This window comes from Eucalyptus grandis, chromosome 10, assembly GCF_016545825.1.
Source record: "Eucalyptus grandis isolate ANBG69807.140 chromosome 10, ASM1654582v1, whole genome shotgun sequence".
NCBI lineage: Eukaryota > Viridiplantae > Streptophyta > Magnoliopsida > Myrtales > Myrtaceae > Eucalyptus > Eucalyptus grandis.
Window position 1 is genome coordinate 34,850,947 of NC_052621.1, and position 20,615 is coordinate 34,871,561.

The window sequence follows — 20,615 nt, forward strand, 5'->3', positions numbered from 1 at the left end:
AAGGGCTTGACACCTGTCGTTCTTCATTAATATCGCTTGTCCGTCTTATTTTCACATTGCGTATCGCTTTCTCCTTCATGACGGTCTATGTCATGAAACAATATAAAATAAGAAATACTTCTAAAATAGGATTTTCATAACATATCCCATATTCTCTCGGGGTAAGTTTGTACATAAGCCATCGAGAATATCTTATGTAATAGTTGTAACACATCTCAACATACAAGAGTCTCGAGTTATAGAATTTACCAGCGGAAACCTCCATAGTCGCTAGTGGCACACGACCACATTCATCAAAAAAGTGATTGGCTTGCTTCCTCGCATCGACGCGTGCAAATTTTTCGCGACATTCTTTCTCCTACGCAAAATATAATAGTCCTAAAACTCGAGGGAGACTTTAAATTACCAAAAGGGTGACCATCACCTCATCCCAAGATTTTTTTCCTTGCTGTTTTCAATTGTCGAGTGGAATTCTAACTAACAGCGAATTAGATTAAGCCTCAAACGCGTGGGTCCATGCGGCATTCTTTTGTTTCGAAAGCGATGAGTATGCCCCCACCCAAGTTCAATCAATCAATCAATCCATCAATCATCATAACAAACCTCAGCGGAAGAGCGATAGCCCCTTCCGTACGTGAATGAACGTATTTTACCCTTCAGGGACGCAAAAAAAGAAATTCGGTGCTTCGCCTTCAAAAAAAATCATGAAGAGAAAGTCTAAACCAAAGACTATTGTCCTTTTTTTTTTTTAATTAGACCTATCTCGACTTGAAATTTAAGTCAATGAGTCATGTACTCATTAGGGTAACATGATTTCTTCCTCAAAAAATTCACTAGACGTCAATATATATTGAAAACAATTGTCAATCGACTACCAATTCTAATATTCACTCGTTTGAATGTTCAACTTTGCAATTTCGCAAGACTATAGGCCGCCAACAATATAATGTCAACTCTAACATCCGCCTGTTCAGATATGTAAGAGAAATCAGATAGCTCAACTTAGAAATTCTAAGTGAAAGCTCAATAAGGATGTCAAACTTATTTGCTTGATTCATTTCTTAGGACGTACGCAACACGCATCAACTAAGACTGCGCCTACAAGATTGGCGAGTTCAAACTTATCCCGAACAAAATAAGAGTTCGACTATTCAAGAAGAAACCCAGCCTCAACTTTTGCATTAGGAACGCTTGGAGATTCCGGGATCAGGGGGAGAAAAAAACTCAATGTGTCATCATTAGGAGTACCATGACATTGCCACTAGATGTTTGAAATTCAAGAGGGTAAGACGTGCATTGTACTTGAATCCTTTATGCAGAGCATGAGATCTCAAAGACTAGAAGGTGCTGAGTAGGTCGATTGAAATTTCAGCAGACTGCAAAAGTAATAGGTCCATAATCCTATATTTCAGAAGACTTCCGGTTAGTTCTCACGAGCTCCGTGAACGTGCCTTTCACTCCGGACTTCACCACTCTTTGCATCAATTTCGTCGCTGTCGAGAGAGGTGATAATTTCCTCAATACTCGAATTTCGATTAATATAAGCTTTGCCGTCGCTTTCGACGTCAGCGTAAGTTGTCAATCCCTTCCACCCTTGACATCATTAGGAATGCATTCTTCTCCATGTTACCCGAAAGAAAGTCGATGTTGATGACAAGATCTCGAGTGAAACAAACTTAAGATCTTCTTGATCCTGTTCCTGCATTCTGGGGACCTCTACTGATGGTCGAGGAGGAGAACGGATTCGATGCATTGTAATCGATTTGAGGTGAAGTGAAAAGTGAGCCGGGATCCGTGTGGGCTCTGCTCGAAATTTAGATGTGCCTATAGGGTTGATGAGAAACTATTTGGCAATTTGTGGAAGAATCATGGCCCTGCTGCTCTTGTAGTAATGTCATCGACACTAAACTTGATGTGTAACCACCACTTAGGATTCAAAAGATGGGAGCTTTAAATTATTTGAGGCACGAAACCGACAAATGACAACTCACCTATAACATTATTAGTTGAAAATGATTGTCCAAAAATCTTAAAAGGCGGCCAATATAGTTTTTAAACCACTAATTATGGTAATTTTAGTTTTGGACTTTTTGACAATTTTTCAATATAGACCCGGCCACTTTTAGCCAAAAATCGCAAATTTGGAATTTAGGCAACCCATGTGGCATAATTACGCCGACATGGACAATTTTTGAAATATTTTAGTTTTCTCATCTTCTTCTTCTTCTTCTTCTTTAAATTCATTTCTTTCTTCTTCCTTCCTATTCTTATTTTTTCCACTACTCATCTTCCTAGAAGGCTAATGGGGGTCACTAAGGCCTCAATGGCCAGTAGGACTTGAACACCATTGCTAGATCTGTGCGAGGGCCACAATAGCCTTGCCTATAGCTGGTGATGGGTCAACCATGTATATCCCTTCTTCTTCTTCTTCTTCTTCTTTTTTGAAAAAACAATAAAAAGAAAAGATAAAAGATAAAGAAAAAATATTTTAAAAAAAGATTGTAAAATTGTCCACATTATGGATTTATAGTCAAAATTGGTTGGAATGACTATATTAGGAAATTGTCACAATACTTAGAATTGGATTAATCAAATTATAAAATTCATGATTGAATTGACCATCGTACAATAAATATAAGCCTTTTAGAATAATTTTCCTAAACGTTATGAGCTAAGCTAGACACGTAAATTCCCACTTAGGATTCAAAAGATGGAAACATCATTAGCCGAGGCATGAAAATGACTGAGTGACCACCCACCTACAAGAAAGGCTAATGAGACCCACTCGATTCTCTTCGATTTCTAATCTAATTTACATGGTCCCCACGCGTATTAAACAAGAGTTGGCATCCATTTGATTCTCTATTAGGTACCATCCGACAGACAATTGCAAATGATGGAGACTTTTGGACACTGTTCTTGGGTCCAATCACCCCCATCGATTTGATTTAGATTTTAGTCAGATCCAATAGATGGGAGCAGCACATGCGGTGAGTGATTAAACCGGACTTTGGGACCAAAATTAGATGTGGCAAAGTTTCTCCCTTCGTGCCAACACACCACACTAGCTGTCTTGTGAAGAGAAATCGATTGGGATGTCCATGGTTCATCGTTGGTCTTCGCCAAGCATGTGCCTCTTCTCTGTTTTTTGACCTTTTTTTAGAAGTATGGCATTCATGGCATCTGTCCTAGACCTAAGCCCAATTCATTGATCTAGTTAAAAGACAAGTCATTTAAGTTAAGACTATGTTTTCAACCATTTTTATCAACATAAGAATGTTCTCGCTAGAGGTGATCATGCCCTAGCGAAGGCTGGATAGAGCCTTTAGGTCCAGCCTGATCTGTTGTCCAACGTCACGCATAATAAACAAAAAACCATATGTGAATTAGCTGAACTAGGCCAGACTTTTCGACTATAGCCTTGCCGTATTCAATTGGCTTGCCTTGGTAGGCTAGTGGACTACAAGATCTATGATCAGGTCTAATTCTTGCTACTTAATGATTGTATGCCTCCAACTTAGAAGATTCTTTTTCCATTTGTCATGTTGGCAAGGAATTGTACATTATCAACCTTCTAGTGACAATTATCCTCCAATCACTAAGAAAATGCCTACCATTGTGGTAGTTGATTTAGCATACCCACTTAGAATGAGCTTCGTTGGGATGTGCAACAAAAGTCCAATGTCTCATGGTAAAATACTAAAAAAGTTATAAATTTATTGTATTTGTATCAATTCAGTCATAATTTTTTTAATTTTAATCAATTTAATCATAAATATTTCCATATTTTATCAGTTAAGTCCCTCTGGTCAATTTATGTGACAGGATTGGCACTAATATTGACATTTATTATAATATTTTCTCTTTTTTCATTATTTTACTTCCATGGCTTGTGTTGGTGGCCAGCAAGGGCTGAAGTTGCCTAAGGGTCATCCTTGCTTGGGCGACCACAAGCAGGGTCATCCTTGCTTGGGCGAGGATGAGTGCTGATGAGGCCAACCCTCACCAACACATGCCATGGAAGAAAAAGAAAGGAAAATTTATCTTAAAAAATATTTTAAAAATATTTTAAAAATAATTGCCAATTCTAGCTGTGTTTCATAGGACAACCAATATCCACATCACTAATCTCCTGCCTAAATTGACCAAATAAACTTAATTGACAAAATATTAATATATTTATGATTAAATTAGTCAAATTGAAAGGTTTATGACTTAAATTGTATCAATACAATATGTTTAAAACTCTTTTGGTACTTTTTCTAATATCTCATCAATCTTGAAAGATTGCTAAGAGAAACCCAAATTCCAAACATGCCATACTATCAAATCCAATTAGGTGAGCCTTCATTCAAAACTGCTTTTTATCATATCAATTATTTAACGTGGAATTCTGTTTGAAATCCTTGTAATCCCCATTTGTGAGCCTATGGTATTAATCTAGTTATTCTTCTAGGCTAGCTAATGATGAAACACATAGCCTTGGACCACATTACTACATCATAATCGTAGCCTTCATCTGAGGTCTTCTTCTGTCAAAACATGACCTAAAAACTCTGATAAGTTCTTCCTTAAAACATTTGACTGCGACAACAATAAACAACAAACGGCCTATCAATCAATCATCAGCTCTAATACTAATTATTGTAATGAACACCGAAAGTACAATCCCTCGTTCGAGAGAGACTATCAAGAGGAAGTCCAAGTTCTAAACGAACCCGTTCAACACGCCCTATTCCTCACAAACTCTACCTCACGAGTTAAATGCTAAATACTTACTTTAACAACAAGTTACCATAAATTCATATGCTTTCACCCTTGTCCTCGACACGTGTGTCTCGATACACAGGTTTCTCCTTTATTGGGAAAGAGCAGCAAGGACCCGACACTAAAGAATGTTCTATCGAACTAGTGGTAGGAAGTAGACCGTTACCTAATAATTGTACCCGTGACGCGTGTTCCAGGCAACGCCGACTCGTGCGCAACGTAGTTTTTGCCCTCCTCTCGCTATACTGGTCTTGAACGAGTCAAAATCGAAGCCCCTCTCCTCCTCTCTGCTCTGATTTTTCCTCTTGAAGGGAAGACTTTCGTGGCGCACGAGGGCTTCGTGTGGGCTCCACGACCGTTCCTTGGGCAAACACTGGTAAACAAGCTGGGTCACCAGCTCCTTTCTTTGACTGAAATTCAGCAAAACCCCTTCATTGACCCGAATCAGAAGGGGACGGAGGGAATTTTCGATGGAGTTAAAATCCGCTCTCATTAGTCTCTCCGATTCGTTAGTTCCGGTCCATTGCTGAGAAATGGACGGCACATGGCCTGGGAAACCTCGATTGTCAACAAAGGATGCCACGGGATGGTGATTACCTTCCTCTGGATTTTCTCTTGTGGTCCACGTTTTGAAGTTTTCTAATCTCCGTTCGAGGCTTTGGAAAAAGCCGTTCTATAGCTGTGGGGAAGAGATTGAAGTTCTCTTAAGTTGTGATGGACTTAACTCCTCTATGGAACATGAGGTTATTAGGGTTAAAGTACTACAAAATATGACAAATCTCTACAACGTGGGGTACTTATTGACATGTGATGATTGCATGAACAATCATTCTATGCTCAAAATTAGTTTCATAGACAAAACTCTATCCTTGTTATATTTCTATTGTGGTAACCCCATGTTTTGAATATGTTATAAAGAACTTATAAAGTTCAATGCGTTTGGGGCATGGATTCAACCTAATTGCAACCTATATCAAAGTGAAATGACAGCAAATGGAATTTAGCCTTATGAGATAAAGTGAAGGATGATACTCCCTTCATTTCTCAATTTGTATCTTTTGCCCTCCCTTTATCTTATTATTAAGATTTTTTCCCCCAAATCAAACTCTGCAAAAATTGGAATCTATAACGTGCTTAATCGTTAGTTTTTACAAAATTATGGGAGATAAAATCGAAATTCCTGTGCTAGGCCCGTTTATACATGATTATGGTCTTAAGAGATGACTGATTTTGTTCAGATCTACAACGAGCCTTTAAAAAGCAAAGCGAATTGATAACTAGTCGAACTAATCATGGCATGAAGCTCTTCTCAAAGATGAAATACAGGCATAAAGCGTTGAATCTCATTTATTACCACGTAAAAACTTTTTTAGTTTTTTCATGCCAAGTAAAACGAAGCAATTATGACATGAGGCGTTTGTGATGGAAACACTGTGCGAAGCACTAATGCTGTCCATTTTGTCTAACGGAAAAGCAAAGATTCCATGATAATTACAGCACTCGGGGCAACATTGACACCGAAAATCGAGTCTGGAAATTACTTTCTTGCTTTTTCAAAAGAGAAGAAGAAAATAAGCAGTTTGATTTCAAAGAGAAGCCTCTTGAGTTGAGGCTGAGATCTTGACGTATCTATCTTTGGTTTTCCATCACTATGTCAATTGGATATTACCTGCACGCTAAGCATTTGATACGTTCAATAAGTCCACGACGACAAAGCATTTAGTGCCCTTGGTCTAGACAATGACTAAAACTTCCACATACGCAGAGACCCAGCAGAAAATTGGAGGAGGAGGTGATGGGGAAGTTTCGCGTTTTCTGGACGTTCCCAATCGCATTCCAAAATTACAACGCCGCCGCCGTGGTCGGAGATGGTCCAAACGAATTGTTGAATATGAATTAGAAAGCGATGCAGTAAATTGAAAGCGAGCAGTTAAATGAGCAGTTAAATTAGCGATGCCGATGCGGTGATTCCCTCCTGTGGCAACATGGAAAAGTCAATTCCAGGCCCTTCTCTTTTCTTTCTTTGTTTCTTTGTTTACTTTGACCTCTAATTTGGTCGAATATCCGGAGCCAGCAAAATGGCAGTTCGACGTGTAAACATATTTATCACTATTCTGAAAATCGAAGCAGACCGGCCGGCTCAACCGCTGGATGGTCCCAGTTCTTTGTTATGAAGTAGGACCGATTTAACTCGATTTAGATTGCGTAACGCTCGTGGACGGAGTCCGGTTTTCAGTACCGACAATAATTATTACAGGGAGGGGAGAGAGGAGGCGTATGGAAAGGGGTAAAAGACGCGAAGCTTCCCCGCGTTCATCGGTGATATTTTCTGGCATGCCTGCGGCAATTTTGTGCGTAAAGACACGAGACTCCGTTCATGTCAGAGACTGACTCCTTACATCTACATGCCAGAGGGGGAGAGAGAGAGACACCTTGGACTTTGGATTGATACAATTTAGCGTTAGCTAGCCAGGCCTTTGGCAGTTTCTGCAATCGTCCAACTCTCATTGGAAAAAAGAAAGACAGATCTAACACGAACCAGAAGCAACAGCGAGAGCAACCCCTCCCTTATAAATGCCAGAACAACACATTCAAGCCTCACTCAAACTCTCTCTCTCTCCTCTCCTCTCTCCTCTCTACACATCCAAGCCTCACTCAAACTCTCTCTCTCTCTCTCTCTCTCTAGTACTTGGGAGTCACATTGAAGCATATAGACATGGACAATGAGAGGAGCTCTTTAGCCAATTGGGCTTCCTACTGCCAAGGGAAGGTACGTTTCATGCCTGTTTTTTTGCTCCAATGTAAAGAGTCACATCTCTAGTCCCTCTTGTACTCCCCTGCGGTCAAGGTGCTAATTCCTCTCATTATGATCATACAGAGCATGGATGAGCTGCGGAATTCTCTGGTCTACATGACGCTGGAACTAGAGAACACCAAGTTAGCAGTTCAAGAAGAGCTCAAGAGGCGAGACGAGCAGTTGAATTGCCTTAGAGGACTGCTCGAGAAGACAATTGCCGAGAGGAACGAGGCGGAGGTCAAATGCCAGCGGCTCCTGATAGAGAAGTTCCTGCTCCAACAACAGCGGCAGCAGCTCACGGTTCCGCTCTCTGGAATTTCCTCTGTGGAAGATGAACCAAGAAGGGTAATGGACTCCAACAATGCATTCTCATCTTCCGATGGCGACGAGAGCATCGTCTCGTCACCGAGCATGGACCTGGTTCATCCACCTCAAATGACAGCGGTGCCGCCAGACATTGAGTTATTCCCGGAAAAGCCGCTTCCCGAGAAGGGCAAGCTTTTGCAGGCAGTGATGAAAGCAGGTCCACTGCTTCAGACACTCCTGCTTGCAGGACCTCTTCCCGAGTGGAAGCATCCACCGCCACCACTTCCTTCATCGGAGATCCCACCAGTGACAATACCGTCACCGCCACTTCCGCCAACACCATCACTCTTCCTCCCAGGTTCTGCTATCAACATCGGCAGCGTCATCACTGGCACAAATTGTGGTGGGGACAGTAGGAAAAGGGGACTCTGTGAGATATCCGCTTCCTCAAGAGAAGCAAAGTACCAAAGAGTTGTCCTCAATTGACTCACACCACCAAACAGTCCCTCCAATTTGACCATTGATATTTCCATCAGCTGGTTAAACTAAGACTGGTCGCAGCACCCGTTTAGAACAGAAAAGATCGCCAAGGAATTTGGGCTGGTGACTGGTTTAGCACTTGTACAGATGCCCTCCTCTAGAAAGGGAATTACCCAAAAGTTGATTGGTTTCGGAAAAGGGAAAATAGGGGGCTTATGGTGCTGAATTTCAGTTTTCTTTCTTGTTTATCCTCATTCTATTTAACATCAATTGAAAGAGAGCTTGATCTGTCCAAAGGTCATTTGCTCCAGGACTTCAAATGTAACTCCAAACACCAGATTTACGCTACATGTTCTCATAAGCAAGATACGCGTCAAAGAGAGTGGTGCATAATCCAGAATAGATAAGCTATATGTTTAGAACGAGGAACCTTCAGGACCCTTTAATGTCGGGTCTGCAAATGTCTTGCCTCGACCGTGCCTGCCTCCTGACATATCTTTGGAAAGCAATCATCAGCCAACATTTGAGGCAACCACAGATTCAATTGCATAAGGTGTTTCCTCTAATTTCATGTACCGATACTCTGTGCCACTGATCCTGTCTCTTGCTCCCAAATTTTCAGCTAATCTAGGAGCAAATCTTAAAACCGCATGGACTTCATATCAAATCCATACGTAGCGTGAGAATTGAGTTATTTTAAGCCCTAACATAGTACTCCTATACCAGTTGAAATCGCACTATCATACACCAGGGACCATGCAATATAACAATAACCTCTAACGCAGAAGATTCTTCGGCCACTACTAGTCACATTCAATATGTACCAATAAAATTGCTATCTCAAATTCTTTGAACTACCAAATGAGAAGTCCATTAAAAAATTAACCTAAATGCAGTCCTTCAGTTAATGACCAATCATAGCAATCATACATTAGCAATAAGAATTACAAGTACCTCCAGAGCCTAGAAGATAAGTGAACAAGAATCGATTGCTCATGCAATGTAGGAAATTACTGAGCTTATTTCGACACTGAACTTGAAATCTACACAACAGAAAATTTTGTTAGTCAACAGTCCAATGGAGATATCTGCCTCTCTTGGATTTCTCAAGCGCAACGTGTGACCCAGCGCAAGAAAATATAAGCAATAAGAAAGTGCTCCACCCCCTAGCCTTTTTAGAAGGTTTCCACAGAGGAAGGTCTAGTAAAAAGAAGACCCACATTTACACATACACACGTACTGCTATCTTCTCTAATGGTTTCTGGAATAGCATGCAAGTATAAAAGCACCAAGGAGCATGAAGCACGCCTTCACTTCTGTTTTGAGTCAATATCTTTCATCGACCTGAAGTGTCAATAGTGAGGGACACACAATGTAGCTCAAGAATACAAAGAAAACTACATACAGGCTTACAAATGGATTTGTCAAGGACACTGCCTGCTCTCTTCAACAGAAAATGAAAATTTAAGGCAGCACTTGATGCAAGTGATCTCTAATTCTGTGTCCCAGCTGCCGCATCCTCAATTATGGTGACTTGATGGCAGTGTATATGTAAGATCACCTCTACTTACAGGGAGAATCACATAGAGAATGTTTGAAACATGAGAAATTTGCTTCTCAGTCATCTTCATCCTCATCTTTATTATTCGGGTGATTGTGCTTCTGAGCAAAATACATCTCTGCAATCTGGATATAATAGAGGAAAAATTATTGAGGAAAGCCAGTGAAAGAATAAATAGTCACTGCATTTACCCTTTTCCCATACCACCTCTATCTCAATATGGTGTACCAAACAACACAAAAACTTAATAGCACTGTTTCTCACCAGATCTGATGAGCTTGCTTGCTCCGGTGCTTTATCTTCACGGACACGAACTAAACGAGGAAACCGGAGAGAGATTCCCTTCATAAAAGAATTCAGGACAAGACTTAGTGATGAATAAAGACTACAAGTTAATTGCTATTCATTGGTAAGGTCTACTGAAGAAGAAGAAGAAGAAGATTAACTTAAACCTTATCAGGATCTACTGTTCCAACTGCAGCACGATGAACAGGGCTAATAGTTAAATCTGCAGCTTTCACCTCCCAAACCTGGAAGAGAGTCGGAGTTCATATAGAAAATAATTAAATTTTTACAGAGACCAGAAGCTGCATGCAAGAAATATCAATGAAAAAGGAGAATGCAGAAAAGATAAAAACAGGTGAGGAACTACCTCAGAAGGTTCAAACCACACATCTGGACTGATTGTATCTGAATAACGATAATATGTCTGAAACAAACCAAGAAAAGAAGTTACAAAGTAGAATCCTTCTTTCCCTTCTTTGTGTGTGTGTGTGTGTGTGTGAGAGAGAGAGAGAGAGAGAGAGAGAGACCTTTGGCTTTGGAATAACCTTAGAGCGAAGACTGGCAGATCGTTCTTCAAGCATGGCTTCAGAAAAACCAGTTCCTAGCCGCATTGCCAGAGAGAATATCAAGTCATGTTTTGATAAAAGATCGAGTGTCATCAAACAACTAAGCAAATTATTTTCTCTCACCAATTTTACAAATGCTTTGAAACTCTTCATTGGAACTGTCATAACAAGCAAGGAGAAATGCGCCATACACACCTATAAAGGAGAAAACCCATAAACTCTGATAAAGCTTTATTTGAAGTTTAATGTGGTAGGAACTGAAGCATACATTGGCCCATGAGTCCAGTATAGACAGATCTGAACAGCTGAGGCAAATAAATAAGGCAATAAAAGATATTGTCCATCAAGGCATATTCATTGAAGATAATATCCCTATGTTATCTTTTAGGGATGTTTGGAGCAGGCTGAGCTCAAAATAACCTCCGAAACAGGCAAAGTTGACTAATGTCAATGAACAACATAATGACCATATCGTTGATTTTTTACACAATTATCAAAGGTTCATAAATAAATTGAAGAGTTGTTTTTGTAATAGAAAACATAGCCTGCAGAAGGAGCCACGGCCCTGACATTTCTTTCAAATGATAAACCTCTCCTTATCACTTAAACCAAAAGATTACTACAAAGGGAAAAAGGGCATAGAGGTCAAGCCCCAAGACATTGTCCATAGTGATTATAAGTAGACGATCAATTCAGTGAAGTCAGTTTTCTAATGAGCACTTACCTGTACGCTTCCCACGACCATGGAAAGCAGCAATAGGCACCAAATCTACTGAATCGCCAATACTGCATAAGGAAAGTGTCATATATTAGACATTCACATACCTGGTGCAAGACTATCATAATGACCACATTGTTACCTGTCCATATAATCTTTCTTCAATTTCAGCCAGTTATTTGACCTCTTTGAAGGCTCATATGTAGCATCTCGATCCAGCGTTTTGATAATCAAACCTTCACAACTGCACCAAGTATGTCAATGGTATGGGGAAAAGATAAGCAAATCTCAATTATAACACTTCGATATTATTTGATCACCAAGTGAGCATATTTTTACAATATGCAGTAAAGCCATTCCTTGTGAGATAGTTGTCCAAAGGATTTGACATGGAGAACTCGCCCATTCATAGGAATATGGCAGACAAAAAAGCAAAGAGCCAAAATGAGAATCATAACACATAATGCGAGATCTTTTTGAGCTAATAGTATGAGCAATTGAATCAGAAACTAATCGGAACGCCTCCACCCACTCCACTCCCCCCAAAAAAAAAAAAAAAAAAAAAAAACACTGAAAAAAAGAGTTAAGAAAAACACATGCATGTGCAGAGAGAGAAAGAGAGAGAGAGATCCTGCTAATGTTTTTCAGCTCAACTGTTCACATCCCAAATAATGCATTATGGCATATGGAAAAATTCCACAATTAAGAACTCTTATGTGAGTCGTTGACATGATGCTTTTAGGCAGGTGCTCCAGGAGGCTTAGACACCCAATGTTATAGAACAAGAAGAAGAAGAACTACCAAGTGTTTAATACGATCAACTAATGATGTGTGTGACTGCTGACAAGGAAACATGAAATACCGTACTGCTATGGCATGAACAGAGTATAATACCTTGCATTAACAGAAGCATCAAGAAACGTTTGTATCTCCTCTATATCATTAGATGTTATTGCAGTGGCAAACTGAAAAAATCCAGGTTCTTCCTTGAATGAATCGTATAGATGCTGCACATTAACACAGCAACAGGTCCATGAGAATGGACATTACAAGATTTCACAAATTGCATGAACAGCAGGGCAACAAAATTATCAAGAGTCAAGACCTGCTCCTAAATATGCCAGTACCTCTACCTTTATCTAGTCTCTGAAATTTATACTTTCCAATGCCTGGGTAGAATTAAGGGCCATTCCTTTTTAAAGAAAAACTCCTCTCAATTCCTGCCAATCATTTTGTCCCTCTTAAAAGATGAATGGCTTCACCAAGCTCTGGAACTACCCATTTCTTAATAAAAGACAATAAACAACTTCCCAGGCTAAGACAAGACATTTTTACAACAAGGTCTTAGCACATAAAAAGGTAAAGATCTTGCAAATAGAATATCATTTTAAGTGAAGTAGTTCCAAACAACTCATGGCCCAGAAATGAACCGGCACTTTTCACTATATATTAAAGCAGAAACACCATTAAAACCTACACAACCAGCAAGTCTCTCTGCTCTAGCAAGAATTTACTTTTCCAATAAGGGGAAAAAGGTACTATTAGCCCCTAGTTGAAAAGAAAAAAAAATGGCAATACCTCCCTCCGAAGTTTGAGCTGTTCCTGAATAAGTGGCTTGCCATTTAAATAAAGCATGTCAAAAGCATATATGCAAACATCCACCTTGATCTCACTCAAAACTACATTTTTGCGAGCTCGCGTACTGAGGATCTGCAACAGAAACTTTGATCTTAGGACCTGTTTCAATTAGCCCTTGCAACCATCTCAAAATAAGAAATTCTCAATCAGATATCAAGGTGTATAGATATCAAAGTAAATAGAACAGTAAGTTGAGCGCTGAGGCTAAAATTCTAGGTTCAACTGCAATCAAACAGGATGTGAATATATCGATGCCAATAAATCTTGTTAGCCCTGTAACTACTGAAAAAAAATTAGAAAGTTTGTTAAGAGAAAGAAAAAGAGAACATAGGGGAGTATAGATTCGAGTGAGATCTATTGGTGACTCACATCACACAGGTACATACTAGGTCAGGAGTTACAATTAACAAATATATAGATAATAAAATCTCAACAAGAAGCAACAAAAAGATCACCTTTTTACTTACATTGACATAACTAACAACTAATTCAAGGCGATGGAAAGACACTGAGCAAGTAAGGTACCATGAAAAGTTAGAAGTAAGAGAAATAATTGTTGAAGTCAATAAATCCCACATGCACAGGTCCCTCTGGCAACTTATCTTGTGTCATTATTGTTTTAGTATCTTTAATGGCTAATGGCTATCAATAGCCACAATATCCCTGATTGAAAAGCTGGTTGACAAGGATTCAGCTTTGAGTGATTGCCAAACATTCTCTGTAAACTTGGCTCACTTGTATTCTCAACGTATACTAGGAGATTCTGCAAATGCCAACAAGCCAATTCAACTAGCTGATCTATCTTACGCACAAATATCAAAAGCAATGAGAGAACGCAACAGGGTCACTGCACCAATTATGCTTGAGCAGATAAATAAGAGGCAGCCTGAACATGTAGACCAGTTAGTGAACAAGGATTATTTTTTCTATAAACGTCACTAAAAAGTTGAAAGCAAAAAAGATTGTTCCAGAATTGATATAGCACCTATAAGTGAGAACAGCCTTTTGAGAATCTATTACCTGGAAAGGAAGAATCTTTTTCTTTTCTTGATCATAAGCGACAAGTTCACAATCTAGAACAAATGATTTAACGGCTTCCTTCTTTAATCTGCATAACAAGACATGCCGCAATTAATTAAATTTAATCAAGTATTCATGTACATTATGAACTTTCTCACTGTCAAATACAAAGTTAAGCATTACTTCCATTCACCAGTTACCTACCCAAGCAAGGCAAAGAACTGGAAGATAAATCTAAAGAAATGTGCAGGAATGGCTATCACTACTGAATTTCTAAGCTAGTAGCCATCGGAGCCACCGAGACTTGAGATGAATGGTCTACATATAGTGTAAAAGATACTTGAAGAAAAAATGGCCCACCTTGATACTGTGGCAACAACATCTGGAAATTTGCCAGTGTTATGTTCAGCATTTCTACTATATATCTCGACAGAATCATCCTCCTTATAATGTATCTGTTACAACAGCAACATCATATGGCAAAGCCTTAAATAAAATAACAAGCGGTGAGAAAGAAATTGACTCAGATGCATCACCTGTGCACGCTCCCCATCATACTTGTATTCACACGTGTATACCATGTTCTGGAATTTACTTAAAATCTCCGAGACACCTTTTGTTGGTTTTGCAAGCATAGGTCCAACAGGGACCCCCAAAGAAAAAGTACACAACTTTGGAAGATTCCATACACCGTCAGTGAGAAGAGCAGGAACTATTTTATCATAAACTGGAAGAATGGAGTACGCTTGCTTAACGATCTTTGCTGCCTGTAACAGATAAAAGTCATAAATCATGTATAAAAGGAAGCAAGAACAATTCAGAAAGGTAATCCTAGTCCAGACTTTATATGGAAGGAAAAAATAAAAGAGAAGGGAAAAAAACCAAAATAAAAAGGTGTTGACACAAACTAAACAACCACACTTCAGAAAATCCAAGTTGAATCTTTCAATTAAAGAAAATAGATCATCACAATTCTAGGACAGGCAATTGAAGAAATACATGAGAAAAATAGAACTAAAGCATTAACACTAACCAAAAACTAGAGGAAAAAGAAATATTTTTAGCAGCATTAAACCCTCCAACAATGACTCGGACGAGGTAGGCAATTCTAACTTCTTTGTCAAATACGTTGCTACTCTCAGGACCCAATATATGGAATACTTTCTTATATGCGAAAAAGAAGAGTGAGTTGATCAAAAGACGAAGGGTTTTAGCAGAAGTATAAACATTTCTGTTTCTAGTATAAGCAAAGTTTTATTGAAAAAGGACCAAAGGGGTAACATCCCTACACAGAAGAAAATGATGTCCAAGGGGAAGCCACCCACATATAAAAATAATGAACAAAGAGCACACTTCTGAAAATGTCAACACTATATGAATCAATGTTAACATATGTAAATTTCACCTCTTCAAGAGGAGATTGAACATCTGTGGATGGTTTAGAATGTTTTTCAGCATATACAGCAGCTTGTCCAAGTGCAGCTAAGAGAGTCTGCTCTGCTAATCCAATCCTCAATTTTGTCTGCAATACACGAAGTTTAGCTCGAATAAAACCATCAACAAACACGAATCTAATACCATCATAGAAGTCTCAACCATAACCTGAAGTAGGCGGATCAAATATTGAGGTTCACAATCAGTGGCTGCAACAAGAAGCGCTTTTATATGGTTCTTTTTCTTTTCCTGACTATTCTGCCCCGATTCCTGTGAATATGCAGCAAGTAGCAGATTAACCAAGGCAGTAACAACATTGTAAAAGATTTAGTCCAATTGAATTAAATCATACCCAGTTCATGGTCCTAAACTATTAGTAAGAGGGAGTAACACTGATGCATAGGGCATTACATCAAATTTACTTCCAACTGGAACCAAGCATCTCCTCTATGTGCAGACTAACAAAGAACTGGCTTTGTCACAGGGAAGAAGAATAAAGGGAAAAAAACAAAAGACTAAGGAAATGTTCAACTCAACATAAGTTTACTGGATGCTGCAATTACACCCAGCAAAGAGTTCATATGACTTCAACTATGTATGGAGGACAATAGAAACCCAAAACATGAGCAGTTATGCGAATGACCAAGAGAAAACCATTTTATAGCCCTCACTGCAGTAGATGTTTGCATTGCAATGGCTTCAACTGCAAAGCTAATACTTAATTCCCCTAGCAACATACCTCCAACTGTCTCCAATAATGGAGGTCTCCCATGAAAATACGCATCAAGGTCAACTAAACATAGGATAGCCTCTTGATCTTGGGAAGCTGGAGGCACAGTACTATGTCACACTATGTCAAATACTAACAACTAATTATCAGCTCTTAAACGTAGTAGTAAAGAATATATATATTGGAAAATACAGAAGCACAGAACTTCCAGATTATATCAACACTCTTAGAGAAGAAATCGATTTCAAAGAAACAAATATGCTTCAAGTACCAAATATATTCACCAAAGTCACATGATACAGGGACTAAGTAAAAGCTTTAGCTCTTGCAACAAATGGTCCAGCATTTCAAATGCTTAACCTTAAAGCAAACAATACTTTGAGGACAAGGAATCAATAAGGACGGCAACTAATAGACGTACAAGAAACAGATCCTACTATATTTTTCACCATATTTTTATCAGCTGCATATCTCTCGTCAATCCAAATTTGCAAGCAAAGAGATGCATGTACAATTACTACTGCAAAGAAGAACTCAAGAAAAGTAACAAAGAGTTATTATACCTTAGCTATGAGCCGAAACGTATCAAATACTTTGGCAACAGTTAATGCATCAGGCTTGCGCATTGTGGATTGAGATGATCGACTTGCTTTAGCGACAAGGCCCAAATCTCCCAACTCCTACAACATAAGCAAGCAAGAGGTTGAGCATTTGTACAATAAAGTCTTCATGTATAAAGAACAAAAAACATCTGTGTCATGATCCAGTATATTGGATCTTTTAGACCCGTAATACAAAGAGTAGGCTTTACATGTGTAGAAAGAAGTTCAATTATCTGACCATCTAACGGTGAGCATTTGGAACTTTTGACAGATTTCAGCTAGATCCTACAAAAGTGAAAATGTTGAGTAAGTTTGTCAATTTCAATTATTTGGATAAGCTGTATGCCACAATTGAAAGTGAAAAAGTTGAGTAAGTTTGTGAATTTCAAAGATTTTGATAAGCTTTATGGCCAGAATTAAATGGAAAGTGACAAAAGCCAACGACTTTCCAGAGAGAATAAGGAGGAAAAGGACACTGAAACTAGCCTAGCATCATCAATTGTGACATTAGGAAAATCTTCTCAATATTCAATTCCTTGTCAGTGGCCTCAAAAGCCTTGTAAATTACCCCTTACTAGATGATCATGTCGGTATCATTTCAAAAGTTTTCTATAGTGATGGATATTATCATGCCCAAAATCCTTCTTTCAGTCAGTGACCTTGAAATCTTGCTTGTAATATTCCGTCTATGGAGTATTATGTTAAAATCTTTTTATTTTTCAATCAACTGAGTTGATTTTCTCTACCACTAATACAACTCCTGAAAAGCGCCTGTAAGAACAAGAAGCATAGAAACTCCCCCGTGTAAATTTATGTTTGAATTTCAAATTTCAGCAAGCATGAGCCGACACTAATCAACAGAATGTAAAGACTAGAGCTCCACACTCTAGCCGAAAAGTTCAAACGAGAGGATGAACGGATCAACTACATTTAAAAGATAACCTTGTATTGCTTCTTAATCTGCACGTCTGTCCTTCCACAGGCCTCAGCGAGCGCCTTAATGATCGACGCATCCCCGATTCCCAGCTCCAGCCCCTCGTGAGCGGGAGCAATCCTGTTGGCCAACAGGTACACAGCAGCGACCAAATCATCCGGGGTCGTGGTCATCACAGTCCTCAACGCATTACACACAATGTCCGTAATCACAATCCTCCCCGACTCATTCGATATCAGGTCGAACGCCAAGCACACAAATACGAACGGAACCCTCTCGCCCTCGCCCCAGCAAGCCACGGCCTTCGGGGAGAAATCGGCCGGCTTCTTCTTCAGCAAATGGATTTTGCCCTTCAATTCCTTCACTCTCTCGGCAGACGAATCCCCTTTCTTCGCCTTTTTCTGGTCGGGGCATTTCTCCGGATTCGAGCCCTTGACTTCTTCAATCAGCTGGCTCCCTCCGGCGACAGCCTCCGATTCATCGGCTCTAGCCTCGACCGCGACCGAATCGGGCTTCGAGGCGTCGCTAGGGTTTTCGGCCGGGGCGGGATCGGGGGACTTGCGCTTCTTCGGCGAGGGAGGCGGCGGCTTCTTCTTGGCGGCGGCGGCGGCGGCGGCGCGGGCGCGGGCGCCGGACATGAGGGCGTCGAACGCCGAGGGCTTCGACGACATCCCGCGCTTCCGCGGCGGCGGCGGTGGCGAGGAGGAGGAGCAGAGCGAGAGGGGGCGGCGGAGGGAGGAGGAGGAGGAGGAGGAGAAGGGTTTAGCGGCGGAGAAGAGGGGCCGAGCGAGAGGGGGGACGAGCCTGGGATTTAGAGCGAGGCGTGGAGAGCGGCAATGGCAGCACGAGCGAAGGAAGAACATGAAAGACGCGCGGGCGAGACGGAGGTTGAAGACGACTGGAGGTGAGCTCGGAGCAAAAATGGCGGGAAAAACGCAGTCCGACGCAGACAGTCGTCTCACTTGTTCCGAGGTTCGTCCAGGGCTCTAATCTGTTTCCGTTACGACGTGCCAAATCGAGATTAGCATCTCTCTGATTAAATGCCCACGTGGATCGTTCGCCTGCTGAAATTATATTCGGACCATCAAACGAGTCTTGAATTTTCAACCGTGCAGAGATCTTGGATATGTCGAATGGGTAGTGAAATTTCGGACCATGATACATATCTTTTTATAATTGTAGGTCAAAATTATACACATTGACGAGGTGGATTAACATTTATCCCAAATCACGAGTATGGATCCGTAAAGATGCGTTCGATTTGACTTTGGGAGAATGTTTTTGGGAAAATATGAGGAGTTTTGAATTAATAGGATTTTCTAAAAGAAAATGTATTTTAAAATTATAATGAGAAGCAATTTTGATTTAAACATCACTTGATAAAAATTACAAAATAAAAATGATTTTTACTATTTCATTTATAAAAAAAAAAAAATCTCAATCTTTTTGTCAACGAATTCAACTATCGACAAATAAAATCAATCGCTAGTTAATCTCAACTAAGGTCATGCACTAGGCAACTGTCGAGTAATGATCGCTTGGATTTGCATAACCCAATCGAGAGTTGCTTGACCTTAAGTCTCACTAGTTGCATGATCTCGCAATCTCGTTCCAATCTCTTTGGAGAATATGAATAGTGTCAAAATTTATATTCAAAGAATATTGCTTTCTAAATGACCATCGAACACGTTCTTTGTGCATTTTCCCATAGTTCTACAAAGAATTTTCCAAATATCATTTGCATTTCGCGAAAGATTTAGGGCCCCAAGGTACCTTCGCAACATCGAACCAAATGCATCCTAAACCTACGACTCGCGATTCCACAAAATAAATTGAAACCTAACTCCTTGCTGGGCTTTATCTCTATGAATGGACCTACTTCAGACAAAGCCCATGTGTCGGACTTCAATGCCATTAGGCCCCCGAGGCCCGATCAGCAAACACTCCAAGCTGGCAAGGCAACGTAGCGTAGGTCCTAGGATCCTACTAGCCTACTACTAATCATTCACTCCATTTCCCATCTTTCTTATTCGGTCGAAAATAATATTTTGTTCGAACCATAAAAAACCACGTCATTCGTCAAATTCACCGATTTTAATTTAAACTTGTTTCGAATAAATATCTTCCTAAAATATTATTTATAAAAATAAATAAACAAAAATTATTTTTATCATTCATACAAATATTTAAGTATGAATTATTATTAATAATGAAAAAAATTTCATCAATTAATTATATTGAAAAATATTTCTAAAATTGTTAAATTTCCGAAAAATAAATGAGGCCAAAATTTCTATGACCATAAAATCTTACTTTATTCCAATCGAAGACTTGTGATGTTGCTTTTCATATCATTTTCTTAGCCAAAAGAAAAAAAAATTGAAAAATGCCGGCCCATCCCTTGATGGGAATTTCAATGCGCAACAAAAATCTAGGATGTCAGCACGAGCTACCGTCGAAATCGAAACGACACGCGCGATCTTCGAATGATTTGGCTTGCCATATGCCTACGGCTCACATCACATCAGTGCAGAAATTTCAAGACGCGCGCCTAATGGACGCGATCCACGACGTTTCGAAGACGACTTGCAGGGAGATGACCGCGAGCGAGGATGCGTCCACGGACGGTCACCGAGAACCCGTGAATGGCGGAGAGGCCCCGGCGGCCCGAGCAATTCGACCGGTCAGCGTCGGTCCGGCTTAATCATACGAACGCTGGCTGTTTCTTTGCCATTCCCCACACGGAATTGAGCCTCGGACCCTACGAGACTCGAATC

The 20,615-nt window shown here is 39.9% G+C and overlaps 2 protein-coding genes across 4 annotated transcripts; one reads left to right on the forward strand and one right to left on the reverse strand.

Moving 5' to 3' along the window:
- Positions 1-7,169: 7,169 nt before the first annotated feature.
- LOC104421225 (protein enabled homolog) lies at positions 7,170-8,711 on the forward strand. Of its 3 annotated transcripts, none has more exons than XM_018863327.2 (3): positions 7,170-7,387; positions 7,431-7,537; positions 7,646-8,711. In XM_018863327.2, the coding sequence occupies exons 2-3, from the start codon at positions 7,484-7,486 to the stop codon at positions 8,354-8,356; spliced, it is 765 nt and encodes a 254-aa protein (XP_018718872.2). In that variant the 5' UTR covers positions 7,170-7,387; positions 7,431-7,483; the 3' UTR covers positions 8,357-8,711. The 3 variants fall into 3 exon arrangements, with proteins under 3 accessions (XP_018718872.2, XP_039159482.1, XP_010031410.2); XM_039303548.1 differs by having other exon boundaries at positions 7,170-7,382; positions 7,428-7,537; XM_010033108.3 differs by having other exon boundaries at positions 7,171-7,537.
- An 886-nt stretch (positions 8,712-9,597) lies between these two features.
- LOC104421226 (DNA ligase 1) lies at positions 9,598-18,854 on the reverse strand. The gene is made up of 17 exons (XM_010033109.3): positions 17,847-18,854; positions 16,866-16,982; positions 15,741-15,842; positions 15,544-15,660; positions 14,675-14,905; positions 14,499-14,593; positions 14,139-14,226; positions 13,059-13,190; positions 12,375-12,487; positions 11,623-11,724; positions 11,487-11,548; positions 10,886-10,957; positions 10,724-10,797; positions 10,564-10,620; positions 10,364-10,441; positions 10,176-10,253; positions 9,598-10,036 (listed from the first exon to the last, which is right to left on the reverse strand). The coding sequence occupies exons 1-17, from the start codon at positions 18,699-18,701 to the stop codon at positions 9,968-9,970; spliced, it is 2,442 nt and encodes an 813-aa protein (XP_010031411.2). The 5' UTR covers positions 18,702-18,854; the 3' UTR covers positions 9,598-9,967.
- Between the last annotated feature and the right edge of the window lie 1,761 nt (positions 18,855-20,615).